At 50.7% G+C, this 18,020-nt stretch overlaps 7 protein-coding genes across 7 annotated transcripts; 5 read left to right on the forward strand and 2 right to left on the reverse strand.

The window, feature by feature from the left end:
• Nucleotides 1-1,181: 1,181 nt before the first annotated feature.
• On the reverse strand, nt 1,182-1,619 carry CABS01_00999 (uncharacterized protein; the record flags this gene model as incomplete). The annotated part of the gene is made up of 1 exon (XM_060534379.1): nt 1,182-1,619. The coding sequence occupies one exon, from the start codon at nt 1,617-1,619 to the stop codon at nt 1,182-1,184; it is 438 nt and encodes a 145-aa protein (XP_060401457.1).
• A 1,446-nt stretch (nt 1,620-3,065) lies between these two features.
• CABS01_01000 (uncharacterized protein) lies at nt 3,066-3,548 on the forward strand (the record flags this gene model as incomplete). The annotated part of the gene is made up of 3 exons (XM_060534380.1): nt 3,066-3,240; nt 3,292-3,364; nt 3,425-3,548. 3 exons carry the CDS (start codon nt 3,066-3,068, stop codon nt 3,546-3,548), a joined length of 372 nt encoding a protein of 123 aa, XP_060401458.1.
• A 1,732-nt stretch (nt 3,549-5,280) lies between these two features.
• CABS01_01001 (major facilitator superfamily transporter) lies at nt 5,281-6,991 on the forward strand (the record flags this gene model as incomplete). The annotated part of the gene is made up of 4 exons (XM_060534381.1): nt 5,281-5,626; nt 5,681-6,334; nt 6,387-6,591; nt 6,643-6,991. 4 exons carry the CDS (start codon nt 5,281-5,283, stop codon nt 6,989-6,991), a joined length of 1,554 nt encoding a protein of 517 aa, XP_060401459.1.
• Nucleotides 6,992-7,658: 667 nt separating this feature from the next.
• CABS01_01002 (argininosuccinate lyase) lies at nt 7,659-9,125 on the forward strand (the record flags this gene model as incomplete). The annotated part of the gene is made up of 1 exon (XM_060534382.1): nt 7,659-9,125. The coding sequence occupies one exon, from the start codon at nt 7,659-7,661 to the stop codon at nt 9,123-9,125; it is 1,467 nt and encodes a 488-aa protein (XP_060401460.1).
• A 784-nt stretch (nt 9,126-9,909) lies between these two features.
• On the forward strand, nt 9,910-10,806 carry CABS01_01003 (uncharacterized protein; the record flags this gene model as incomplete). Its single annotated transcript, XM_060534383.1, has 1 exon — nt 9,910-10,806. The coding sequence occupies one exon, from the start codon at nt 9,910-9,912 to the stop codon at nt 10,804-10,806; it is 897 nt and encodes a 298-aa protein (XP_060401461.1).
• Nucleotides 10,807-11,709: 903 nt separating this feature from the next.
• CABS01_01004 (uncharacterized protein) lies at nt 11,710-16,095 on the forward strand (the record flags this gene model as incomplete). Its single annotated transcript, XM_060534384.1, has 5 exons — nt 11,710-12,649; nt 12,706-12,858; nt 12,957-13,194; nt 13,251-15,978; nt 16,039-16,095. The coding sequence occupies 5 exons, from the start codon at nt 11,710-11,712 to the stop codon at nt 16,093-16,095; spliced, it is 4,116 nt and encodes a 1,371-aa protein (XP_060401462.1).
• Nucleotides 16,096-16,615: 520 nt separating this feature from the next.
• CABS01_01005 (sterol-4-alpha-carboxylate 3-dehydrogenase) lies at nt 16,616-17,744 on the reverse strand (the record flags this gene model as incomplete). The annotated part of the gene is made up of 2 exons (XM_060534385.1): nt 16,616-17,224; nt 17,283-17,744. 2 exons carry the CDS (start codon nt 17,742-17,744, stop codon nt 16,616-16,618), a joined length of 1,071 nt encoding a protein of 356 aa, XP_060401463.1.
• Nucleotides 17,745-18,020: the final 276 nt, after the last annotated feature.

Below are 18,020 nucleotides of genomic sequence, written 5' to 3' on the forward strand. Positions count from 1 at the left end.
GATGGCGATGACATTTTTGCTTAAGGCCTTTGAGGTCTTGGTTCGTCGCGCGGAAGGAAACGGCAGTGGTCACAGTGAGTTGTGAATTTTGAAATCTTGGTTTTCTGTTTTGTTTTGTTTTGTTTTTTTTTTACTTTTCTTTCTTTCCCTTCTAGATGTATGCTGGATTGTTTTTTCGTTTTTAGACAGTGGAGTGCTGAAATTGTTTCTGGGTCGTCATGCTCTGCAAATTATCGTCCAGAGTCAAGCATGCACATCGCGGTTTATATAGCAACGACCTGGCATGCACTACAAGGGTTGTTCAGTTGATCTTTATTGAATGTCCCATATACCTACACTTTGTTTGCAGTCAGCAGATGACCCTCGTCGACTTGGTGCATCCTAGCTTGCTTTTCTTGAACAGTCGTGTATCTTTGTCATCTAGAACAGTGTTTTGGTGACACAGCATCTCCAATAGGATGTGAATATGGTGCCTAGACTACTCTCGATTGTGGCGGTCGAGAGAAATGAGCAGCTCTTTTTCATTATGACCACCAATTCAGTCTATGTTTGAATGATCCGGCGGTAAACGTACATCAAGTCTCGCAGAGGCTGTTCAGGGGCAGGTGCGCAGCAGGATAAAGTGATCTCTGCGAAAGTACGTACATGTGACACAAGGTCCTTTGTGACAGGCTTGGTCAATCTTCAGCAAACAAAACATCATCCATCCTCTGCGCCCGCTCCTCCGCATGTATGTAAGGTGGGTCAGCACATATTGCCAATAGATAAAAGTCACTGTTCACGTCTCGGATCATTTGCGCAATGGCTTGTTCCTGGCAGGTGAGAGCATATACATCTGATAAGAGAATAAGCTGGGCGGAAGTGGACAAAAAACACATTCTTATTCAGTTCAATGTTCTGAATTCCCCACCTCCCACGACAAAGGACTGATTTAAGTCATGCCCTGCGTTTCAGTCTGAAGTGACAATCCCAGTTAGGTTTTGCCAATGATACTTCTTCGTTTCGTGATGCACAGTTTTGATTCAAGAAGCAACCATTGAGTGAATATGAATGACAGGCCGCACACAGAATACTAGTACCCCAAAACTCAGCAAAAGTTGAAATATCTCAGTACACATCAATAAAGCACGAGATGTGTGTACATGTACCATCCGCCTTCCCAAATTGTACGGCATATGCCCCTAGAAGGCTCTGCACTCAATCAAGCCCTTCTCGTAGCTGTTGTAAACGGCTCCATCACAAGCCAAAAACCCCATGGCAGCAAGTGCAGCAGTGGTACCTCCACCAATCGCACCGACGCCAAGAGCCGCAATACCGCACTCCATGACCTCAAAGATAGCTGATCCGACCAAAGTATCCATGCACTTGTTACACTCCGTGGCGGGCTGCTTCACGCACTGCCTCTCTTGGGCCTCACGAAGGCGGCGCCTGCGGATGTTGCCGACCGACCCGGAGCGTGCCGAGTTGAGAATGCTCTCGGCGCGAACCAGGTTCTGGGTCTCCATGGCGCCGGCGACTTGTCTTGCCTGCAGACTGTTGGCGTAGACGGCGGGGTCGATAGCTGCAGCGGTAGTGAAGAGACCGCTAAGGAAGACGGTGGTGATGGTGGTGAACTTCATGTTGACAGGATATGAAAGTTGTAGACTTGGTAAAGAGAGTGGTTTGTAAAAAGGAAAGTGGTCTTTTGATTGAAGGACTGAGAAAAGAGTGTAGAAGGATAAAGAAGTGGTTGGTTTGGATGATGATATAACTGAACGAAGGGCGGATGATGGAGTGGTATTTATACAAACATTACAGACTCTCATTTCTGGTAGCTCTCTCTCATACTGAAAGAGCCGACTCCTCAGTGTTCTCTTGTGGCTAAAGTCCAAGATGTGCTTTGCAAAAGCATTACATAGTACACAGCTGTATCACGATCTCTTCAAACCCCGAGCTATGCGGATACTCAGGAGTTACCCGAAACCGAAAACTCACAATCCAGAATTGCACTCTTGGCATATTCATGGCTTAGAGACGGGTTGAAGCTATCACGAGTGCATCGTGTAGTCTTGGAAGCCCGCCTCCATATGAGCTGCCTCTATTATAGTTTCAGACCAGATTGTTTATTCAGTATCGACACCCAGCCAGGTGCTTTACGAAAACGAACTTGGGCGGGGAAAATTGCATGTTGTCTTTACGGCTTTCGACCACAGTGAGGGGAGCTTCATGTAGATGGGCTTGGCACGAGGCTCATCGCGCCTTACAGCGCCCGTTTGTGCCCTAACAGCAGTGCGAGCGGAAAAAAGCAGCATCTGGCCGTTCCCGACGGACGCCAGCTCTTGGTCCGTGACCGGTGATCCGGCCCAGATCCGAAGACGTCCAGGCCTGCTTTTCCGACCCAGCGGTTTGGAATGTCAGGTTGAGCCTTGGACAAATAACGTTAATCTGGTTTAGCGTGGGCAGACGAGTCATCACCGGGCAGTTTTATCCCAACTCAGCGTCCTTGCCAACGTTAACCTTGCCCGAAAGAACAGGAACCATCTATAATTGACACAACTATGATTTGGTCCGAACTTGCTGCATTCCGTGCATTACGTGATTTAGCCCTCCTCCATCTGGGCTCGATGCATAATCGCCAAGATCCTAAACTCAGCCTCGAAGGTCTGCAAAGGCATCTTGACGAGACTCTTGGCAATTATCTCTACAATTTCTAATGTTCGAATCTCTCAATTAGAAACCTGGGCTCTGAGATCACGAACTCGTTCTCGCGGAATCATGTCGTTGACGGTCCACTTGCGCTGGGCTTCTCCGGCGGAGAACTTCCCTTGTAAGATTTCAGAGACACAGCAGCAACTTCAGATTTCAGAGGCATCTTGAGATGCTTCACAGGTCTATAAAAGATAATTGAATCCCGCGTTAAATGTCTTCTTTTTCTTCTCTCATCATCACACATTCACACTTCATTCAGTCTCTTCAACAATCATCATCACAATCCTTCAGCTTCAAGCTTATCAATCTTTACAACTTTCTCTCTTTACCAACTCAACAAGTTTCTTCAACTTACCAACTTTTTGAAATCTCCAAAAATGTTCTCCAAGACCATCGTCGCTGTTCTCTTCGCCTCCGTCGCTGTCTTCGCGGCCCCTGTCGAGACTTCCAACAAGGAAGTCGAGGGAAGACAGATCAACCAGAGTGTCACTCTCTGCAGTGACAAGGGCATGGCTGACTGCGATACTGTCAACTTCAACTTTGGCTTCTGCGGTTAGTTCCGGTTGTACATTTTAATCTTGGTTCTTAGCTGACAGTCTCTAGTCTCTCCCATCGGAAGACTGAACGACAAGGTCAGCTCTCTCAACGCCAACGGCTACAACTGCATCTTCTACAAGTAAGTTCAAAGATTTATACATCCTCAAATCAGCTCAGATTTCTAATCCACTTGCCACAGTGACACTGGATGCCGCAACGGTGGCGGTCAGATCGCCACTACTGGAGAGGTCACCGACATCCGCAGCCACCCCTCGTTCAGCACCATGAACGACGATGTCTCTTCCTTCTTGTGCAACATTTAAGGTCTCCATTCGCTGCCAAGGCTGTTCTTTCGATCTGCATAACATGAACTGGTCACCAGCGCAACTTGTCTGGTCGCTTGCCAGCATCGTAGCAATCTACACTCACCTGGAACGATGGTGAGGATGCCTGGGATGGACTATGGCTTCTAGGGGTCAGTATGATTTGTATAGGTCTCTCTTGTCTCTCGGTAGCTCTTTAGCAATTGATATGTCACTCTACTTCCTTGCCCACTTCAATTGAATTAACTTACGCGCTCGATGTAATGCATTCGTTGAGCCATTCCCCACCTAAACGTTGGTAGGATTTGGATATGTCTCAAAGGGAAGAGGATAACTCTCCGCGGAAGTGGCTTCGGGTCTTAGCCAGATGTGATCAATAAAAACAATTGCACCTCCTAGTCAATAGCCCTGTATAGATTGTGAGTCCGATAGTAAAGAGATTAAGAAAGACAAAACACGTATAATTTCTGCCACACTCTGACGCACAGGCCATTGGCAAAGGGGCTTGCTTCATGAGGAGGTCACGGAAATGCAGGCGACTTGGAGAGACACATGCCACACAAATCACCAAGGAATAAGACGGCATGCGGAAGCCGCACACAATCCCAATTTTTATGTACTAGCTCATTTGATAATGCAGTGAGATCTGATAAAAGATAACAGCTTAAACCCAAGATCAAGAGATTAAACCGTTTACGGAGTAGTTGGTTGGTGTTTGCTGCTTACTAAGCCCGAAACCGGCTCCCATCGGAAATCGGAACACCAAAAACACGAGGATGCGCTTTTCGGTCTGACGACACGTTCTACGAGCAGCTGCACGATTCTGTCGCCGAATTCATTATAATAACGAGCCAAATGGAAATGGCAAGCATGGCAAACAAGTAGTTTGTGGCGGTACTTACCGAAAGAGACGCGTCGTCCGCGGTCCGCCAAGTGCAACCAAAGCTGTTCAACCTTGGCCGTGCTGAAGATGCAGTGTCGAAGGCTTCAATCCCTCACGGTGAGATTTCGAGATCATCAGATACCAGTCGAGAATCAGACGCCCACATACGGCTGAAAACCACGCCATCCTTGCCCCCATGTGGCAGAGCCCACCCGAAAGCCGAGACTTTCAAGTAGCTTGATGGGACTTCCCCCGGATGGAATCACAAGTCGTCGTCGTCTGCATCCGGCCAAAACTGCCACCAACGGCTTTCTCACTGGCCAACAGAGCTGGCGGTATGGAGAATCTCGAATGCACAAACTTCTCACTGTGAGAATTCTGTTTCTCGCTTCAGGCTCCACTTCGCAACAACCCCGCTGTGGATTGAAAACAGAGCGCTGACAGGTCGTTGGGTTCGAGGGGGCGGTTCGGACTAGCATATCCCTGACTCGTAAAGGGGTTTGCTAGCCTGTTTAATCTTATCAGATGCATCTCCGAGAGCCATCATGGAGCTTGGCGCACTAGTCTAGAGCAAAGAAAACCTTGAATGTGAGAGAAAAAAGTCCTCTGATGGAATTCTCCATCGTCCGAGTTGCTTTCTCTCAAGCCAAGTCTTACGTTTCTCGCCGTGCCGTCTCGATCCGACCTCGGGTTTGCGAACCAACAGAGTTCGGTTACCGTCCGACATAGGTTGGATAAATAGCAAGACGAGCGCTGCTTCGATGGTTGCATTCACCTCGCTCCCTTGTCCTTCTCATCCATCATTCGTGCATTAGACTGCTACCGAGAGACCGGTACTATCAAACAACAATGGCGGCCCGCGCAGATCTCGAGTCCCACCGGGAGAAACACCCCGAAGACCTCGTCAACGAGGTCCCCGAGTCATCATCCTCGGATTCGGAGGACGACCTCAAGCCACATCCCCCAATGTACTGGAAGATCATTGCCGTCATTCTGATCTCCTGCATCAGCTTCGGTTCTTCGTGGAGTTCGGGTATCACCGGCGCCCTGAAGTCGACGCTCAAGAAGGAGCTCGATATCAACAACAAGCAGTTTTCCCTGCTTGAAGCTAGTGAAGATTTCATGGTTACTCTGCTCATTCTCACGAGCGGTATCGTGACGGACAGAATTGGTGGTGCCGGTGCCATGTTGTATGGTGAGTTTTACACTTGCAGCCTCTTCTGAGACAATGAAACTGACGCAGCAAAAGGTAACATCATCTACTCCATCGGTTCCATTATCGTCGCCGCCGCAGCTCAGACCCGCGACTTCAAGCTCATGATCGGCGGCCGAGTCATCCTTGCCCTCGGCGACATCGCAACCCAGGTTGCCCAGTACAAGGTCTTCAGCTCCTGGTTCTCGCCCAACAACGGTTTCGCGTCCACCCTCGGCCTGGAGCTCGGCATCAAGAAGATCGGCGGTTTCGTCGGCAAGTCCTCAGCCAACATCATTGCAAAGAACACTGGTAACTTCGCATGGGTGTTCTGGATCGCCGTCTTCATGAACGTCTTCACCAATATTCTCACTCTCGTATTTTACCGCTTCAATACCATCGCCCACAAGAAGTTTGGCAACGTTACGGACCCAGCCACCGGTGAAAAGCTTACTGAGAAGTCCAAAAAGTTTGAAGTCAGAAAGGTGCTTGAGCTTCCGTGGGTTTTCTGGGCCATCTTGTCATTCTCTCTTTTCCAGACCAGCACTGCAATTGTGTTCTCGCAGAACGCCACCGAATTGGCTGAGAAGAGATTCAAGACCGACTCCATCACTGCTGGTTGGTACTCAGCAACTCTGCAGTACGCCGGCTTCTTTTTGGTTCCCTGCATTGGTGCCTTCATTGATCTCCTGGGCAACCGCATCACCTTGTGTAAGTCAATCATGTCCTTTTGAGGATTCTGCCGGTATCTGACCCTTCTTAGTGGCTATCTGCGGTACCGGAGTCTTCCTGGCTATGGCCCTTATCAACTGGGCTACGGATACCAAAGGAACTGCTGCAGCGTTTGGCATTTACGCCGTTGCGTTCACTCTGGGCCCTACCACCATTATCGACAGTATCCGTACCTCGATGTGGCATTCATCTGTCTTTGGCTCCGCTTACGCCGTCAAAATCGCTACGAACAACGCGTAAGTTCTCGATCCATCTCAACCCAGTCATCTTTTTCTAACAAGCAGCAGGATGAACATTATCGTCCGTGTCATCACCGGAGCCATCCAAGATGCCGATAACGACAGCTATGACCACGTTGTCATCGTCTACGCCGTTCTCGCCGCCGCTTCCGTCTTGGTCTCAATCATGTTGGGTGTCCTGTCGTGGTGGTCCATCGATTTGGGCAACCTCCAATGGACTAGGAAGCAACGTAGGGCTAATGGCGAGTTGTGGAATGAGAGAAAGAGGGCTTTTTACGAGGACAATGGGCCACGCAACAAGCGGATCTCCATGATTTGCTTCGGTTCTTTGGTCATGTTGATTCTGGGTGCTTGGTCGGCGTACTTTTGGGGTGTCGCAACTGGCAACAACTCTTGAAATGTACACGTATGAAGATGGTGACTTTGAGACAAGAGCACATAAGGCGCTTGTCAACGTCCGAGATACCCATGCACCGATGCAACCTAACGAGGTATCCAGCCCGTAATGTAGGAACTTAATGAATAAATGGTACGATTCCAAGTCCATCAACCGCTGTGATGCGTTGAAAATGCCTTTGTCTGCAATGATTGGTCAGGAACATGAGGTAACACGGGAGCTTCACAAAACTTTGAAGCTCAGAAGGTTTGCTTCTGCCGATTGATGTTTGTGAACCGGACTTTGGATCCTAAGTTTCGAGGATATTTCGCCGACTTATCTCACGTGTTGCTTCATCGATGTCTAACTAAACAAGTTGAAATCATAGATACGAGATGATCCTCGAAATTCAGCAAGTGCTGAACCCAATGTGCTGAATTCGGCTTGATAACCGAGTCGGCTCCGATCAACACTGCAGATGCATCGCCTCATTCGGATCCACTCTGTCATCTCCCCTCACTAGGTCCCTTATCTCCAACTCAACTTCCTAAAGCTCCATTATCTTCAACATAGCCGTGAGCACGAAGGATTCAAATTAAGTTAGACCACGATAAAGTTGATGCAACAAATCTCAAGTCCCACCACTTGATTCAACAATTACCTTCTTTCGCTTTTTCCGCTAAACATCATGCCGGGTTTGGCAATCTCGCCGGAGAACCTCCCGGTCCCTGGCCGGGACACGTACTATTGGCTCGGTGAAATCAACAAGGCCAGCGCCGTCATCAACTCTTCAGAAGGTCTCCTGGAACAAGATGTAGCCCGTCGCATTAGCTGTGGACTCCAGAAACTTTTAGACTCGGGCGACGAACCCGGCGCGCCGCGTCCTAGCCTTGTCATCACCTTCGAACCTCTCCTTATCGAAGCAGCGGGTGTTGAGGCAACTCTTCTGCACGCCGGCCGTTCAAGTCAGGACATGCTTGCTACGGTCTGCACGGCAATTCTTCGCGATGCAGTCTTGAAGTTGGCTGCACAGCTTCACACGACAACAACTCGCCTCCTTGAGATGGCGGAAACCCATGCCTCGACTCTAGTACCGAACTACACCAACGGTGTCGCAGCCCAACCCAACTCATACGGCCACTACTTGCTGGGTCACATTGCAGGCCTTCATCGCGACGCGGAGAGACTACGGCAATTTTACGCCAGATTGGACCGATGTCCGATGGGCACGACCGTGCTGAACGGCACAAGTTGGCCTCTCAATCGGGAACGCATGGCCAAGTATCTCGGCTTTACGCAAGTAGTCGACAACGCCTACGATGCAGCGCAAATCACCATGGCTGAGATGCCAGTTGAGCTTGGAGGCATTGCCTCTCAAATTGCTCTTCACACTGGCGCCTACATCCAGGACGTCATGAATCAATACGCTCAGCCGAAGCCATGGATTCTTCTTCAAGAGGGGGGTGAGAACACGTATGTCTCAAGTGCTATGCCACAGAAGAGAAACCCAGGCCTACTTAACAACACCCGATCCGATGCATCTCATATTATCACTTTGGGAGTTGGTCGTGCCATACAGGGACATAATCTTCCTCCTGGCTACGGTGACGCAAAAGACCTAGGCCACAATCTGGATGTCATCAACGGTACCACAAAGCTTCTCGCACAATGGCAAAGGATTCTCAACGCACTTGTCATTGACGGTAAACGATCTCTGAAAGAGCTAGATCTTGACTGGACCGCCTCTCAAGAGTTGGCCGATTTTCTAATGCGGAAGCACAAAGTACCGTTTCGTGTCGGGCACCACTTTGCTTCAGAGACTGTCAGATACGCCAAGGCGGAAAATCTGTCCCCGAGCAAATTCCCTTATGCGGAGGCGTCCAGGATATTCAAAGAAACCTTGAAGCACACTGGCCTTGAAGAGGGATCATATCAGTTTCTGAGTGAGGCAGAGTTCCAAGAAGCGCTTGACCCGGCTGGAATCATCAAGCATAGAGCCACCTCGGGGGGTCCGCAGCCCAAGGAGATGGAACGCATGATTAATAACTCGAAGCAGACACTACAAAAGCTTGAAAGCTGGATCATAGAGCGGCAATCTCATATCGTGAGCTCTCTGCAGGAGTTGGATGGAGCATTTCAAGAGTTGCTTGCGTAAGGCTCCCGGGCCCGGCTCTAGTAGGTCAGGCGTTTACGAAGATCAAGAATATAGGATTGCGATAGACTCAACAGTTTTAAATCCCTACTTACTTGAATATGAAAATCTATGTGTCAATATCGGTCCATGAAGAAGTGCACTGGGCGTAAAGGATGTTAAGACGAGTGACTTCTACATGCCTCCCATAGTAAGGACCACGTGTTTAGCTTCAATTCATTATTTTGGGAGCTGACAAGTTGCTACTTGAGGTCGAATGAGAGACATCGCCCGCTCTATTTTCGCAAAGTCAAGTAACTACATTTTTCCATAGATTCTCAACTTCGCGTTGTGTTTTCGCTTAGAATTAGTCTCAAGTCGTCATTGAAGAATCTTGCAACTCCATGTCACTGTCAGCACTAGTGATCCGGGATTATCGACCCACGCGGAGCGGATGCCCGATATGTCAAATCTAATGCGCGATAAGTGAGGTCTCATCCGCTAAGATTCCCGAGGTAGTCTTCTCGGCCGCTGATAGGCAAATGATACAATCCTTGGCATCAAAGATGGTGGAACTGCGTCACCGACAATCTGTTGACATTTGGGCTAGGCTGGTCTTTATACTCGTTATTCACCCTAGGAGCTAGGCGAACGAATCCCACCCCTTGAGTCTAGTTACCCTAGTTGGGGAAAACGGAATGCAACGTGCCCCTCGCGCTGTGATTGCGAGAATCAATGACATATATACCTAGCTCGGGCTCCCTCAACATCAGTAGGGGTTTTAGAAAAAGCAACCACGGTGATCAGAATGCGTTTCTCAACTGCCTCCGCTGCTTCAATGCTAGTCGGCGCCGCCATGGCCACCGCAAAGACGACCACTTACTCATACGGGCCCAATGTCCGCCAAGTCTACGACGTCTACATCCCCTCAGCCGCGACCAACGAGACCGTAGCGACCGACAAGTACTGGTTGGTGTACATTCACGGAGGCTTCTATCGTAACTTCGCCCAGAACGCAACAGACATTCTTCCCGCAATTGCTTCCCTCGAAGCAAACAGCTCCGACGTGCTCGCAACTCAAATCGTAGGAATCGCATCCCTAGACTACCGACTTTCCGCACTTCCTGGTGTTCAACCCAATAACACGCCCACGAACGAGCTTCAGAGAGCTAGATGGCCTGATCACCTCAACGACGCCGTTGCCGCACTGAAGGATCTCAACAAGCATTATCCGATCGACGGCAACTACATTGTCTCTGGCCACTCCGTCGGAGCACAAATCGCCTTCTTCACGGCTTTGGAGACTTTAAAGGACCCCGCCGTGCCCAAGCCCGCGGCCGTCTTGGGAATCAGCGGCATTTACGACCTGCCTCTGCTCCATATCACCAACCCCGATTATGACTATCTCGTACTCAACGCCATGAGGGAAGACCAACTAGTAGAGGCCAGTCCATACAAGGTCGATACTAAGCAGTACGCAGCACTTGACTTGGAGGCATTTGTTTTGGCGCACAGCAGGAATGATGGGCTTGTGCCTTGGGATCAGGTCGAGTCGATAGAAGCCACTCTGGACTCCCTACCTGAAGTAGAGAGCAAGACACACCTAGTCGAACTTGATGGTGCGCACAACGATATCTGGCGTGGGGGTGTGCAACTGGCCAAGGCTTTCACAGAGACTCTAGCTATATTGAGGGCGGGTGCATGAGGTACTCCGCTTATAGCTTCCAATGAAAGAAGACCGTTTGAACAGATGTGTTTCATACTTGGTGCTATAGTTAGTTCCATGGAAACTTACATGTACCATTTCTGTCTTGATCTCGGACTTTCTCCCACGGCGCTTCTTCGCACACGACCGTACGACGTCGGCTTCCTATCGGACGAACGCTCTGTTTTCAGCACGCAAGGCGTCTACGGGTAGATACATGCAGGCAAAACCTAGCAGGAGCTTTTACAATGCATTTTCTCCCAATCGATTTTGACTTGCAGCTTTGTGAAACATCTTACTCGCAGATCGGGTGCTGAAGACATGCAGTAGCACAAGGCACGCCGGTTTCCGTGCCTTGAAATCGCCCGACGGCATGGGATCGGCGGCGGTCCTCCGGCTGTTGGTGCAAGTCAACTCGGAAATAGGCTCAGTGCCGAGCAACTTGAAGAAGATAATTGGCCGTAGTTCCGACGGAGAAGCGAACGCTACCTTCGACGGACATCACGGCGGTTACGTGAGGCAGCGGTTACGGGTACACACTCCGGTTGGTCGTTCCACCAATTGCCAACTTTACCATTACTACCTTACCATAGTTATGTGCTGCGTGCCTAAGGGCTGGGCTGCAGTGTCTCCACGTCGCATTGAGAATTGGAACTCAGAAAGGCTTTGCAACTAATCGAAATGTCGGCGATAGGCTTCAAGCCTCATTCCACTCTCTCAACTCATCTCTGAGTACTTAACCATCAATCGTTTCGTTTCCGTTATCTCGTCTGTATCATCTCGCACGTAAACTCATCACACTATCACTATCACATCGTTTTCATCTTATTTTTGCTCTTCTTATTCGTATCATTCGACCGGTCCCAAGAGCCACACTATCATACCACACGTGGGCGTGATCTAATGGCTCAGCTTGATTACAACAACTACAAGGTGGCATGGATCGCCCCGCTAGAGATCGAGGCTCAGGCAGCAATGTACATGCTCGACGATGTCCACACGGGCAGATTCCCAGTACGAGAGGGTCAAGACTACCCCTTCATCGCAGGTTGCATGTGCGGGCACAATGTTGTCATCGCCAGCTTTGCCTCTGGGCAAGAATATGGTACAGAGCAAGCCGCCAGTCTCGCCGGCCAGTTGAAGATTCTATTCCCTAGGCTCTGGTTTACGCTACTGGTTGGTGTCGCAGCAGGGCTTCCAAGCCCCCAACGAGACATCCGTCTTGGAGATGTCCTTGTTGCACACTCTGACGGTGAAGTCCCTGCTATTGTGGCTTACCATCTCGGCAAAGAAACATCCGAGGGACTCAAGCTACTTCATGATGGACGAAGCCAGCTTCCTACGAACCCCGTTGTGGCATCCGCTTTCTCAAAAATCAAGATCCCGGACCCCATGTGTTATTTCAACAGATTCCTGGACCACTTTAACGCCATGCAATACAAAGAGCACACGAAGGGAAACTTCAAAGATCCTGGTCAATCTCAAGACAAGCTGAACGAAACGACTTCGAGTGGAGAGAAAACCGCCGCTCTCCGGGAATTACGGCCAGACAACAGGCGTACGAGAGTGTGGTATGGGCCGATTGGCTCGGGTGACAAGTTAATGAAGAATGCTAAGGAGAGAGATATGTTGAGAGACAAATACAGTATAATTGGTCTAGAGATGGAGGCAGCAGGAGTCATGAACCGTCTTAATGTCGGTGTCATCAGAGGAGTATGCGACTACGGGGACGAGCAGAAGAACAAGGAGTGGCAGCCTTACGCGGCTGCAATGGCTGCCGCATACGCCAAACAAGTATTGCTTGAGATCAGCGTTGTCCCGTCCGACGCTGGTCTTCATATTCGTAAGGACATTCCAGCACTATCAACACATAGAATTGCGACTCATTGACTGGAATAGGAACGCCTGAGGAAGCCAGGTACAACGAGCAGCCGGGATCTTTGAGCTCCAAAACTCATGCCCGGATGCGAGAGCCAGCTGTTAGAAAGCCCGGCTTACCGCCCAGTCCTGCTTCATCAGATATCGAGATGGACTCAGATCATCAAACTGATGGTGAGTGATACACCTCTCATCCTACATCCTATTCCTTCATGACAGATCCTCTCAATATTGATGCCAAAGCGATGACTGACATATGGAAATACTCCTAGTAGGTAGTCGCCTGCGAGCTCGGGCAACAGACATTGTGTGGCCAGAAATGCGCAATGAGAGACCGGCTCTAGCATCAAAATTCGTGAAACGCAAGAGGTTTCCAGAATGCCTCCAAGCAACCAGTTCGTTGTGGAACGCTGAAGAGAGACAGTCTCCGATGAAGCTTCTTGTACACGGCGTGACTGGCGTTGGGAAGAGCCAAATCTGTCTGCAAGCAATTGCTGAAAATGAAGCCAGGTACACTCTTTCGTTCCGTGGAACATATGAGCTCATCTAACATTCACTGGTCTCAGATTCAGGGCGGTCTTCTATGTTGACGCCAGCAGTAGAAAGTCGGCAAATAGTAGCTACCTTGCCATAGCTGGAGTCAGCGGAACTTTGATAGACACGTCGGGCATTAGCTCCGACGAGAACATCTCTCAACAAATCTCACGCACGAGATTCTGGATGAGCAATCTCGAAGAACCTTGGATTCTCTTCATCGACAATGCCGAACCCTCAGTGGCCGCTGATCTGGATGATTATCTTCCTCGCCAAGGCTGTGGCGTCATCATTATTACGACTATCGACGGACAGGTCGCTTCATCCTGCGATATTCACGAAAATATCCGTCCGATGGACTCATGGGATGCCAACGAACTAATTCACAACTTTGTGGATGCCACAAAGGACTTCAGTGAAGATGAGTGGGAGGCGATCGAAACCTTGGCCTCTGAAACGCTTGGAGGGCTGCCGCTCGCTATTGTGCAGGCTGGTTCTTACATTGCCAACAACCCAAACAGCCTGGTGGACTACTGCTACGACTTCCGGCAAGCATTCCAAACAAACCTCGGAGAACTTCCCAACTTATCATCGGGGAGTGGTCAGAGCAAGTCCGCTTCACACGCATTAGGCGTCACCATGGCCCTTGTCGAGAACTCGCCCGAGACCATCGAGCTTCTTCGTACACTTTGCTTTTTCCACAATGAGAGTATTTCGGAACAGATTTTCGAAGAAGCTTGGAACAACTTGACGATAGCTTCTCCAGGAGAGTCTTCACAGTGGGCACACTGGGCGCCTCTTGTGCCGCTCTTGGATCCCACAAGTTCTCAGTGGCGCACACCCGGTCTCCGCAAAGCGTTCAATACCCTATGTCGGTATAGTTTGCTCGTCTGCGATGCATCGTACTCCAGCAAGTACTCGATGAACAAGCTCGTACAGACGAATTGCAGGGAGTCGCTCTCAATAGAGGATCGAAACAAGTATGCCTATCAAGCAGCTTGTCTATCAGCACTCGCCTTGGCCAATGAGCCGGTTTCTACGACTGCATCACGGATGGATAACCCTTCAGGTGTAGATCTTCAAAAAGCCATGATACCACATATCGAATCGTTTACTTCAAATGGTTTGATGGGCAATTGGGTGGAACTCGCTGAGATCGAGAGACGACTAGAGATCATGCTCATACTGGCAAACACATATTCATCAACAGGTCATTTCAGAGACGCGGGGGATATTCTGAAGGAAGCCATCGAAATCTGCAAGGATACCTCGGTCCCTGATTCATTGACTCTGCAAGTTAATGAGCAGGTAGCCGACTGCTACTTTCACACCGGCCATCACGTAGAAGCACTGAGGTATCAGCCCGGCGTTGTTCAAGCCTATCAGCAGTGGGGAGCAGGCTTCGATTATCTCTGGTCTGCTCAAATCAACCATGCGGACTCTTTATGGTCCACTGGGCAGCGGAGTGAGGCATTGGCAATGGCGGAAGCGGCCCTTGCTACGTGTGGCTCACACGACTTGCCCGTCGATGATCCCAAGATGGTACGAACACGGCTTTTGGTGGCAGACTTCCTCCACGGATCTGGAGGCCAACGTCGGGCTCTTGAACTACGACAAGAAACCGTACGGGATCTGCAGAGAAGAGTTTCTGTAATCTCAGGAGAACGTCTGCGCATCCTTGAAGCAAAAAGTGCGCTGGGTGACAGTTATGATTGGGACGGCCGGCTTCTCAAGTCGATGTCATTGCGAAAGAAGGTCCACAAAGCGATGCTTGAGCTCCTCGGCGTCGATCACCCCGACACCTTGCATGCATTCGACCGACTTGCCGACACCAGAAGCCTGGTCGCCCACACTCAAGAAGAAAAGGAGGAGGTGTGCAGGCTCAGAGAAGAGGCCGTGACCTCATGGAGGCGAGTTCGGGGAGAAGGTCATCCTCAAACTAACGAAGCAAGAGTCAACTTGGGTCACAGCTACACTGCTGCTTCTAGATTTGAGGAGGCTCTCGCTGAGCAGGAAGATGTCCTGGCCATGCGCAACGAAAAGGTGTTCAACGACGCTGTTGCGACTGACGTCTATCTTGTATCCGTCGCTAACGTCGCGGATGCATTGTGGAGAGTAGGCGATATCCAAGAAGCTTACAGTCGTCTGGAAGATGGACTGGAAGAGGCAAAAGTCATGGAAGACTTGGATGCCATATTCTCGATCAGAAGTTACGCTTCGACTTTCCTCTCACGACAAGGCAGAGAAGATTCTATACTGAAGGCTATCAACCTTCGGCAGGACCTTCTCAAGGATCAGGAAGGCGCATTTGGTGAGGGAGATGTCAGAACCCACCAGACGCAGCTCCTGTTGGCCATGGATCTCGCCAAACTAGGGATGTTCCCTCAGGCAATCCAAGTCCATGAGAAACTACTACAAAGACAAATCGAGGACCCGGGCGAAGAGAGCCAAGGAACCCTGGAAAACAAGAAGGAGCTCGCTTCAGTGTTAAGCGCTGTTAACGCCGCACCTCAAGCGGCTGTATTGATGAATGAGGTCATGCAGGTTGAGACCAAACACCTCGGTCGAGACCACCCCCGTACACGGGAGACGGGAGCCCTTCTTCATCGCTATTATCAAGAGGCCGGGGATGCCCAGGCGGCTTTTCAAGTGGTAACTTGGCTGAACACGCAGCCAATCGGCAACGGAGAGCACCATGAAGACTCGGATTCTAATGACGAGGAAGAGGACAATGTGTCTCGAGTCGGGAGCGCCCATAGGGTAAGTCCTCATTGTGATCCAACAGACAATTCAGACAGATCTCTAACGTTCAATGTTTAGGACTTGACACCCGTGACGAGCCCTGCGAGACCACTGCCACGCCAGATACAGCGCTGATCACGCGGAAGGTAGTTTAGTGAATCGGGTCCGAGACTTCGCGCACTCCATGCTAGACCCAGGACCCGAGCGACACTCTACAAGACGCCCGGTGACTGCGTTTCAAAGAGCTTGGCAAGGCAAGGGTGGGTTTGTCGAGGGGGAGGTTCAGGTGGTGAAAATTGCGCAGTCACTTGTGTTCCAATTCGGCTATCATTCCAATTCCATTTGTGACCAATGTCTTGACAGCGGTCTTCGTTGATAAGCACAGTAATGAGCAAATGTCCGTGACAGAGATGAATGCAACATCGTTCTGCCCTTCATGTGGCGGGGATTACCCTCTGGCTGTGCTGCGGCTTACTAGAAAGTAGCATAAAGTGATGGATCCGACATAGAAGTTGATGGGAAACAGTCTAAGAAACACCGAATACCAACCTAGGATCAACACCACGGTGCCAAGTATCCTACCATGCATCCTTCACAACAACGGTGTCCAGAGATGCTCGTGAGATACTACCACCTTCGCCCTCACACATCAAACTCACTGCCCTCCCCCAGCCGCCTCCCTCTTCTCCTTCTCAAGCCACCACTCAACAGCCCTCCGTATCCCCTCCTCCTGACTAACCTCCGGCTTCCACCCCAGCCTCTCTTTAGCCTTATCAATGACATACCACCTACTCATCCCCGAGAACCGAACAACCTGCCTCGTCAAGGGCGGCACCTCGCCCCTGAACCAATAAACCCACTCCAGCGCCCACACATACGCTAGCGCAAACGTCATATTGATAACCCTCACATCCTCAACCTTCGTCTCGTCCCCGGCAGCCCGCCACACAGCCCTGCTGAAGTCCCAAAAGGGCACGGGCTCGCCGTTGGTGATGAAGAAGGCTTCGCCCGCGACGCCCTCTGGCGCGTCAAGAAGCTTCGAGGCTGCCGCGAGGTGCGCGTCCGCGGCGTTCCCTGCGTAGGTTGTGCTGAAGAGGTTCTTGTTGGTGCCGATTTGCATCTTGTTCCGGCCGAGGCGGAGGTTGCGGAGGATGGCCGGGGTGATGTCGTTGTCGCGTTCGCCGTGGACGGCGGCGGGGCGGAGGGTGCAGGTTCGCATGCCGGTTGGGTCGTCGTATTCCAGAGTCATCTTGTCCGAGGCGGCCTATCAAGCTTGTCATTAAAGAAGTCCGCCCAGAAAAACACACACTACGTTGGCACACCTTCGTCTTGGGATAAGCCAGCGTGTCATCCCCCTCCTCAGCAATAGGCAAACTCTCATCGCCCCCCTCAATATCCCTAAACATCTCCTTCTGCACGACACTAGCACTACTCGTCGTCACAAACGCCTTCACGCCCGCCCTCTTAGCCTCATCCAGCACATGCCTCGTCCCGTCAACGTTGATCGCCCTCACAAACGCGTCCGTCATGACTTTTCGCCCGACCGTCATCATCCCCGCGCAGTGGAACACCACCGTCGGCTTCACCTCCCGAAAGACCCTGGCGACGTCGTCGAGGGAGGCAATGTCGCCGGCGTGGTACGTGACGCCGGGAAAGGTGTTTGTCGTCGGGTTGCGCGAGAAGACGGCGATGCGGGCGGTCGGGTAGGCGGCTAGGAGCTTCTCGACGATGTGGCTGCCCAGGAAGCCGCAGCCGCCTGTTACGAGGTAGGTTTCTGAGGCCATTTGGGTCGTATCTTGCGTCTGATACGTGAGATTTCAATGACGGGATGGTCGATGATGATGAAATTTTCGAAGAGGCTGATGAAAGAATTCACAGAAACGGGATTTTGGGCGCCGTCCTGACTTTATCTTTATCAACACGCGTCCCGATAGATCGTCGTCGAGAATAAGCCGGCTGAAACGGTCTAGAGAAATGACTGTCGTCAGCGAAATCCCATCAGATCTGATATAAGCACTTGGGGCTTCTCATTTCCTGCCAGGGTGGGAACCTCGAACCCG

The sequence above is a fragment of the Colletotrichum abscissum genome, assembly GCF_030869225.1.
Source record: "Colletotrichum abscissum strain IMI 504890 chromosome Unknown Scaffold_2.1, whole genome shotgun sequence".
NCBI classification, from domain to species: Eukaryota; Fungi; Ascomycota; class Sordariomycetes; order Glomerellales; family Glomerellaceae; genus Colletotrichum; species Colletotrichum abscissum.